Source organism: Eleutherodactylus coqui, chromosome 1, assembly GCF_035609145.1.
Source record: "Eleutherodactylus coqui strain aEleCoq1 chromosome 1, aEleCoq1.hap1, whole genome shotgun sequence".
Taxonomy (NCBI): Eukaryota; Metazoa; Chordata; class Amphibia; order Anura; family Eleutherodactylidae; genus Eleutherodactylus; species Eleutherodactylus coqui.
Genome location: NC_089837.1, coordinates 311511408 through 311521130, shown reverse-complemented (window position 1 = coordinate 311521130; position 9723 = coordinate 311511408). Strand labels below are relative to the sequence as shown.

General features: G+C 47.2%; 1 protein-coding gene across 4 annotated transcripts; it reads left to right on the top strand.

Moving 5' to 3' along the window:
• Positions 1-1326: 1326 nt before the first annotated feature.
• LSM10 (LSM10, U7 small nuclear RNA associated) lies at positions 1327-8048 on the top strand. Of its 4 annotated transcripts, none has more exons than XM_066574959.1 (3): positions 1337-1392; positions 4558-4813; positions 6948-8048. In XM_066574959.1, exon 3 carries the CDS (start codon positions 6956-6958, stop codon positions 7319-7321), a length of 366 nt encoding a protein of 121 aa, XP_066431056.1. In that variant the 5' UTR covers positions 1337-1392; positions 4558-4813; positions 6948-6955; the 3' UTR covers positions 7322-8048. The 4 variants fall into 4 exon arrangements, with proteins under 4 accessions (XP_066431054.1, XP_066431056.1, XP_066431055.1 ...); XM_066574958.1 differs by having other exon boundaries at positions 1344-1448; XM_066574960.1 differs by lacking the exon at positions 1337-1392 and adding an exon at positions 1919-1942.
• Positions 8049-9723: the final 1675 nt, after the last annotated feature.

Genomic DNA, 9723 nt, shown 5'->3' with positions numbered 1-9723 from the left:
TCAAGGAATTGTAGGATGTGCATGCCCTTTGGGCAGCAGTGAGACCCTGACTGGGGGTCAGAGCATGGCACCAGCCACAGAAACAGCATGCAGGTGTGAAGCCTTTAGGCCGCTCTCACATAGGCGGTTTTTATAATATTTTGCGTGGCGTTTGAACTGAGCCTCCATTGATTTTAATGGGGCTTTTCAGGAGAGCGTTTTAGTGCGGCTTTTTGAACGCTGTCTGTTCTATTTTGGTGCGTTTTAGCGATTTGTTTTTTTTAACGCACCACTTCACCCATTTCAATGATGAGGTGCGATAAAAATGCAGTTTGAAAACACTGTAAAATGCATCGGTTTTACGAACGCCTATGTGAGGCTGGAACCAGGACTTTGCTGGTCGGGGTAGATTTAATGGTCATCCCAATTTCAAATATGGGTGAAATCTTCTCCAATGCTTTAGGGTGCGTTCACATGAGCGTAGGCGTATTTACGTTCGCACGAGCGCAGCGTATAATCGCCGCAAAGAACGTTTTTCACCGATCACGACCAGAGCTAGAAAGCGTATTTTCGTTTGTTCCTACTTTTCAAACGGTCTTTTCGGCCAGCGAATATTCGCCGGCACGTATTTCGGTCGCGTATGTCCGTTTTTCCGCGGGTTGACGTTTTTACGCGCTGTAAAATCGCCCATGTGAACGAATACATTCGAAACCATTGCCTCAGATGGTCACGTATATACGCTTGGTCGCAAAAACGCGCCGTTTATGCGCTCGTGTGAACGCACCCTTAGACTCATCATCCAAAGTAGGAAGAGCAGTGTGTGCTATATAAACAGACCTATGACCCACCAGGATCTATGCAGATTAGAAGTGGGCATCAGCTGCGGATGCTGCCGGCAAGAAAGGAGTCCCCTGGGTTCGTTAGAGTACTTCTAGTAAAAGCATTTACAATGATCTCTAAATGTCAAATACTTTGGATTCAGGAGGGATTTGATTTCATTGTAGCATTAACCAGATTGGCCAACATGGCCGGTGATAGCAGCCGCTTGTGAGTGCTTTCTAATGTATGATTTCTGAGGGAGTTTGAGAATTTTCAACGTCTTCTCTTGAGCCTTGTCCCATCTTGTGAATATGTAATTGTGCACCCCCACACTGCCAACCACCATCCCACCGATCCCCGAGTGCCTCCGCTGCACCCCCACACTGCCAACCACCATGCCCACCAGTCCCTGAATGCCTTCAGTGTATACCAACCACCATCCCACCAGTCCCCGAGTGCATATGTCTATCAAGTTCGGCGCTCTGCTGGAAAGTCATGTGACCTGAGAATGTCACCTGACCTCGTGACGTCAGAAGGTCCTTGCCGAGTGCAAGATTGAGCGGTGCCGGCGGGAGAGCGGCCGCACGCTGTGGGGTGAGAGCTGCGTATGTATGCAGGGTAGAAGGCGGGAAGCCTGGAGGACCCTGCAGGTAACACCAATGTATCTCATCCTGTCCTCCAGCACTGGGGCAGCACACTGCAGGGACGGGACTGCGGGCAGTGCTCTCACGGGGGACACACTGGCCGGGGTTGCGGGCGGGTTAAAGTACTTGCTCCTTGCTGAGCGGACATATTGCAGCTTCACAGTAGGCATGGCGGCCGATTTATGAAACCCCGCAGCAACCATTCACAGCGCGGCTCTTATTTCATATTCTGCTCTCAAAATGAAAGCTGTGCTGTCATTGGTTGCTGCGGGAAAAGAAAGGCGGTTTCCAAAAATCTGTCCCCGTTCATACCACCAGGGGGAGCTCTGCTCTCTTGCCCATCCTTTTATCAGTCCCAGCAGCCAAGCGGGTAGGGAAATGATTCTTAACCCTTTATTGACAAGCCTATTATTTTGCTATAAGGACCAAGCAATCTTCATTGTTGCAGTGCAAGAGCCATAGGTTACTGACAGCCATATCAGGCTTGTGTTGTGGTTTAGGTGAGTTGTATTTTTTAACAGCAGCACTCTGGGGTATGTGTAATGTGTAGTATAAGGCCTCGTTCCCACTGGCGGCGGAAATCCGCTGCGTTGCCCGCAGCTATTAGGTGCTATTGAACCTAATAACTCAGGGCTCACGGTGCGGAATTACGCACTGTGAAATCTGCCGTCCTCACCCGCGGCAAATAGCGTACGCGCGGACGGCTTCCATTGCAGTCAATGGAAGCCGTCCGTTCAAGCTATCTTCCGCTGTAGCACAGCGGAAGATAGTGTGAAAACGCTTCCCTGCCTACCGCTGCCGCGTCATGTGACGCGGTGGGCGTGTCATTGACGCGGCCGGCGTGTCACATGACGCGGCGGTGGGCGGGGAAGCGTCATGTGGGAGCGAGGACGCCGGATCCGCAGGTAAGTTTGGGGTGTCCTGGGGGGCGCCGTGACGGGCTCCGCCGCGGAATTCCGTGGCAGAGCCCGTCACGGCCGTGTGCAACTGGCCTAACTTTTGTTAAATATTTTGCTTATTTTTTTGTGGGGGTGCTTTTCCTTCTTTCGTAAAAAAAAAATGTTTTTGGGTTTCATTTTTCCAGCGATCACCATTTGATTAAAAAAAAAAAAGTGACTTATCTGATCGGTACGATTTCTGCCATACTAAGTTTATAGATATGACTTTTTTTTTTTTAATTACATGTTGACTATAAAAACTTAAAACTAAATTTGTAAAGAGCAACAACTGATCCTGCATCTCTACAACGGAGCTAAATGGTGCGAATTAGCCCAGCCCGCGTCCCGCCTCCTCTCATTGCAAATAGTGGGCGGAGAGGAGGCAGAGAGGGGGGGCGGGAGCTCCCCCCCCCCCCCCCCCCCCCGCCCGCAGATGAGGACGGTGACACTTTCATATGATTCTGTCGATGCAAAAATAAAAGTTAGAGCTCTTGAGAACGAAAACCCCCAAAAGTGGCTTGTCTTCAAGGGATTAATGTTTGCAAGATGAAATCTACACTTCCTCAGAAATAGAAGAAATAAACAGGACAGAAAAACCTTCCCTTTTTCGGCCTAAGTCCCACAGGCGAGTTTCCTGTGTTGCTTTGCAGCTATTAGGTTCTATTGATCCTAATAGCGCAATGCTCATGGTGCGAAATTCCACTGTGGAATTCCGCCCGGTGAAAGCGCCTGTAATCACCTGCGGCATGTTCTATTTGCCGCGGATGGCTTCCATTGCAGTCAATGGAAGCCGTCTGTCACGCTATCTTCCGCTGTAGCACAGCGGAAGAAAGCGTGAAACCGGTTCCCCACCCACCGACGCCTGCATCATATGATGCGTCCAGCACGTCATGCGCTGTACTGCGCATGCATCCGGCGCGTCATGCGCTGTACTGCGCATGCGTGCCGTCACGGGATGCGCTGTACTGCGCATGCGTGCCGTCACGGGATGCGCTGTGCTGCGCATCGCGCACAGTCACGGGATGCGGTCTTTGGGGGGTGAGTATGGGGTCTTTGAGGGGGCGCCGTGACAGAGTCCGCTGCGGAATTCTGCTGTTACGACTGTGAGGACATGCAGGAGGTGACATTGAGGACAATATTGTAGAACATGCCTCAAATGTTTGGTTTGTGCTTGAGAAGGACCCGTACAGTCACTAGATCACCATACGTATAGAACTCTCTACACGGACAATAAATATGCCATCATCTCCTGCCCTGGACATGGGACTGGTTCTTCACAGATATTCTTTATAGTTTTCTGAAAAAAGTTTGGTACAGTGTTAGCCAGTAGAGCAAAGTGTGATTGTTCTCAGTGAGAGAAACCAAGTAATCTTGTAGATATGATACCTTTTACTGGCTAACAAAAATACCTTATGTTAATGCGAGCTTTTGAGCCTGAAGAAGAACCCTGAGTAGGTTTGAAAGCTTGCAATAAAATCATGTATTTTTGTTAGCCATTAAAAGGCATCATATCTACAAGATTACTTGGTTTCTCTTACTTATAGTTTTCTGGAGTATGGACTGTTCCTCTCTTGAATCTCTAATTTGTGAGCTCTAATGTTTTACCCGAGACGGACCAAGAAGATGTTGAGGTTATACTGTAGAAAAGACATTTAGAGTTAAAGGGGTTTTCCGGTGAAAAATACTATTGATGACCCCCGTGTAGTGGCTGGCACTTTTAACTACAGGCACGGCTCTCATTGAAATCAACGGGAGCCATGCTTGCAGTTATTTCAAGGAGAGCTGTGCCTGCAGTTACCAGTGCCGGCCACTACATGGAGGTCGGCGAGAAGGCTTTCACGCTGAACTCTGTTATTACAGCGCTGACAGCTTGCGCCTGCTCAGCTGTTCGGTCGGGGTCCCGAGCAGCAGACCCTGGCCGATCAACTATTGATGTCCCATCCTGATGATAGGTCATCAATAGTTTTTATGCCTGGAAAAGATCTTTAGGGTTCACATCTGCGTTTTGAGGTTCCATTCTGAGCCTTCAGCGTGGTTCTGGTATTTTCACTGTTCAGAACTGAACTGAACAATGGGCATAGACTGCAACCACAGGTGCAGGTGTGAATGTGCCTTATTCAATTTCCTAAATGATTTCTATGAGGCTCTATTTAAACCTCCTTTTTTGTTCTCTGCAGGGATCTCATCAGCGTCTGTCTAAAAACCTGGAAGCGTACCGCTGGACTGAGGCTATTTCAGCCATTATAGAAAACTGCTAAAAGGGAGACCAATTTTCTGCAGTAGAAAATCTACTCATTTTGGTGCGGATCGGCATCAAAGTTCCATGTGTTACCAGTGGATTTTGAATAGTGCAATAGAAACACCTATTGCCGTCTATCGCGTGAAAACAATCGCCAGCAGCGAAAAAGCATCACTGACGCTCAAACATCGCAGGTACAAAAAAGTGACATTGCCACCATTTTCTCGCAGCCGCATCGCACTCACCAGTGTAAAGGAGCCCTAAGACTGATTTGTCAGCACAGGGTCTGCCTCTAAATCCACGGCTAAGCTGCAGATTTGGCCTTCTGTATACCTCAGATCTGCATGCGGATTTATCCCTTTTCAATAGGCAATTCTGCATACAGAATTCCCAGTTTGGAATCGAGAAGTGAAATGTCACTTTTTGTTTTAATTTTCGCACATGGAAACAAATCCGTGCTATATAGACTATGTCATGAATTCCCATTAATTGATGCAGATTTGCTGTAGATATTAAATGTGAATTCTCTGTGTTACAAGTGGAGTTTTTGGTGGATCCGCACCATATTTTCTGCTGCAGAAAGTACACTGTGTGCATGAAGCACAACAGGTCCCACTATGAGGATGCAGAGGCAATTCTTTCCACCTTCTAAAATTAGAAGTGTGTATGTGCGTTTTATGTATCTGCAGACAGTGTACCTTCCATATATACTTACACAAGGAAGTAGAAAAGCTATAACTGCACGGTCGATTTATATAGATCCCTGTAAACCTCTATACATTCAGCACCCTGTGGTCTTCAAATACCGATAATCGGACATTCCGTGATCATTTTATGCATTATTAGCAACTAGCAGTGTCTTGCTAGAAGGGCTACTTGATAATAAGCCGATCACGAATTGTCCCCCCTGCAATGAGCTGCCACCTGCGGGGAAACTTGGCAGCTTTCTGCCGCCCTATGACTGGCGCAATAATGCATTACACGGTGCTCATTGGATTGTCTAAGGCAGGACAGGTCCTCCTGAGTGTGAGACACTGGGGCACGTGTATAAATGTACACCAGATTTCGGGCATGCAAAAGTCTCAAATTATAGCGCGCCACATATATTGTGGTCTATGGCCTTTTTACATTGACCTTCACAGTGTTTCTCAAAGTGGGCAGGGCTAGGCAGAAGGGGGTGTGGTCACATGTGGGCCATCAGATTTACTATAACTTATGCCAGAAACTGGTTTAAATTATAACTGAACCCTACACCAGCTCCCAGCTGGCATAGGTTTCAATTTTGGTGTACAGAGAGCCCAAAAGATGTACAAGTTATATTTAGAGGTGCCTCTTAATGCATTTGACACACATCACAGCATTATTTAGACTGGTTATGAAACGCTATGTTACTACACCTATAGCTACTCTCCAGGCCAAGACACTAGGACCTCCCTCTATAAGCTAAGCATTCCCCAATAGGGTATATGAAAAGGTGTTTGTTTTACACTGGACAACCCATTTAAACATATATTGTCTGCATTTCATGCATGCAGTTAACATGTTTGCTTTTTGCTTAGTGTTGCGCAGGGCGAACCAGTAGGAATGTGTTCTGGGTTGAACTTTGCTAAACCTGAACCGAAAGTTCATGCTGAACTTTGCTCAGCATGAACCCGAACCAAGCTTTTCCTGAACACTGGTGTATAACACTATCTAAGGGTGGATTCAGACAACCGTATATCGGCCGGGTATTCACGCCGGCCGATATACGGTGTCTCTCTCTGCAGGGGGGGGGGGGGAAGCTGGAAGAGTCTGGAGCAGTGCTCTGAGCTCCCGCCCCCTCTCTGCCTTCTCTCCACCCCCCTGCACTATTTTCAATGAGGAGAGGTGGGGCGTGGGCAGAGCTAATTACCGGAACTTAGCCCCACCCCCGTTTTGCCTCCTCTCATTGCAAATAGTGCAGAGGGGCAGAGAGGGGGCGGGAGCACAGAGCACTGCTCCCGGCTCTTCCAGCCTCCTCCCCCTGCAGAGAGAGACGCCGTATATCGGCTGGGCGAGAAAACCCAGCCGATATACGTTCGTCTGAATGCAGCCTAAGAGCCATTACAGCCCTGTACTATGAGTGTATTACAGGGCATGTATGGCTTTTAGACATTATTTTACACCAGTTTCGGTGAACTTCTGGTTGGATTTGAACTAATTCAGACCAAATCGAAGTTTTTGTAAAAGTTTAGCGCACTGGCCTAAGCAAACGTTTCAAAAGTTCACTCATTAGTAGTTGTGATCTATCTGGTAGAGTTTACATTGTCATCCAGTACACATTGAGAGTAACAAATTGTTATTTTGTAGGTGCCATCATGGAGGTCAGTCACTCGGTGAAGGAGAGAACAATTGCAGAAAACAGCCTGGTAATCCTCTTACAGGGGCTACATGGCCTGGTCACCACTGTCGACCTAAGGAATGAAAGTTCTGCCAGGGGGACTATTTTAAATGTAGATTCTTTTATGAATATTCGCCTGAAAAAGGTTATCTACACAGATCGCCATGGCCAAGAGGCTAAACTAGATGACTTGTTTGTTACTGGACGCAATGTGAGGTACGTTCATATCCCAGAAGACGTTGATATCATCCATACAATTGAACAGCAGCTAAAGAAAATACAAAGCGTTCGTGGCTTTAGTGGGAAAGGAAGAAAAGAATTTGCATCACAAAAGTCCAAGTGATTTTGCAAAGTGCATGAAAGTTTTTAAATTTTATTTTTTTTCTTGTCCAGATCAAGTGAATCTTTGTAGGTGATCGTTTTATCATTTCAGTCAAGACCAGATATTCCCTTTATCAGATATCGCTTGTACGGAAGATACATACGCACAACGGCTGCTTCTTTGGAAGACTGTGAAGATAACGGGGAAATAGGTACCTAGCAAGCAAAAGAAAGGCAAAGTTGTGAGTTGTCAGGAGTGTACTCCCGGGGATCGTCTATCAGATAACTTAGACTGAGGACGCCTAAACGACAGGAAGGAAGAATGACTCCTGTTAAGCGTGTGTGTAACAGAGTTTGAAAAGGAAATTTGCCAGAAGTGTTTTGTCAACACTATCTGTTCTTGGGAAATTAAAGTTTATTATGTGAGTAAACACAAACTATGTACCTCCAGTTTAAAACTAACTTCTTCACTGTGGACTCTCTTATTTGCAACGAATGACCATTCCCTGGAGCAGAGGCACTGGCGTCACATGACATACTGTTAAGGATTATTACCACCGTTTACTCTTGCCAGTTTATGCACTGCGTGCAACCGAGCTGGGCCACGTTCCACCATTGTTGGGAGTGATCACATAGCCGCCCGTGACAGCAATCTTGAGATCCCCTCCCCTGCAACGACCAGCCTCCGCTCGGACACCACAGTTGTAAATAATTCAGGGACAGTAGAGATAAAGTTGTGTCTAACGATGTCCGTTTTCTCCTAGTCATTCTATAAGCTAAGAAAATGAAGGAGCTGCAGGCTCTGTTCGTCAAGGTATTAACCCTTTCCAATCCTCTGTCTGATGTCTTTAAACATTCTTATTGAAGGCTGTACAGCTCAGATGTCGGAAGACGTCCGACAGGGTATTCTTACTATATATTACTGGTCGCTCTGTTGTTGGGGGGCCTCTCCAGCATGTCTCATACCGCAGTACTGGCTCTAGCCAGCAGATGGCACCATTGTATAATGGCAGAAAGAGAAAGCCCCCTAGGAAGCAGTGAATCCAAAATTGGAGTGCAAAGGGTTAAAAAGCGCCTGACAGTATATTGCATCAATATTTGTAAGCCAAAACATAAAGAGCCTATAGAACCTACAGAGAAATAGTATAATGGAAAGATTTGCATCTCTTTTGAAATTTGGCTCACTTCTGGTTTGAAGTTTGAATGGGGTCTTACTCTTTTGCTTTCTCTATAGGAGCACTTCAGCTACTTTCTTCTTTTAGTCCTTATGAATTGTGGTATTATTGTACCTTGACGCCACTAGAAATGGTGCCAGTGGAGCAGTCTAAGGCTGTTTGACAGCCAGGTAACGCCCCCTGTTTGTGATTGGCTGCAGGGCTGCCTCCACTTTCTCCTGCTCACAGGTCCTGGCAATCAGCACTGGTGTCAATCAGCACTCGGGTTTCCAGAGGAGAGCGTCCGGCTGATATGTGCCTTGCAGAGGCTGCGGAAGTCAGTGTACCCATGCCATCTCCCCTCCCGTGGCAACTGTAATTGTCCCAGCTACAGCATGCAGCAGCTGCGGCGCCCCTGCTCCTTGCCCCACTCTGACTGCAGCCGGTGGCGGTGTGTGAGATGCGCTGTCACTGTGCTACACAGCCAACTCCTTATTCCCCCCTACAAAGTCCCCTAGCGGGGCCACTGTCAGTGTCCTCGACGCACCTTTAACCCAGCCTGTGACCGGTGATCGGAGTGCTGAAGGGCCGCAGCTTTCAGGCTGACCACAGCAGGCAGAATAGAGCGTTGTGCTGAGAGGGCACAGGTAAAAGGCCGCAGAACCACATGATTACGGAAGGCAGAGGAGTGGAGCCTGTCAGTGGTGAGCACAGTTCTGAGGTGCCGCAGCTCAGAGCCCAAGGACGACAGCAGGCAGAACGGAGCACAGTGCCCAGGGGCCAGAGCTGACAGATTCATACTCACTGCCAGGACCTGTGAGCCCGACAAGGGGAAGCGCCGCGCTCCCCCATCAATTGCAGGGGGCGTCACCTGCCTGTCACAGAGCCTTATGCTTCACCACACCCACCATTTCCGGTGGTGTCAAGGTACAATAATACCATGAATTGCTTGAGGCACTCATGTATAGCCTAATGAGAGCTCTAATCTACTCACATCTATCTCTTGGAGATGTTACAAATGCATTCCCTAAATAGGATGGATGAGAATTTGTTGAGTCTATTTGGTGGGAATAAAAGTTTAAATCCTTGCTGACCATCAATATGCCTTTTTAAGGTAGTAACCTATTCCAATGCATATACCTTTTTATGAAACAACCAATAAGGCTGACATATGTGATTGATGCTGAGTATAGGAAGAAAAAACACAAAATTTGTTTCATGATAACAGTAAAAATTATGACAAATCCTACAAAACAACAATTGGTCATAC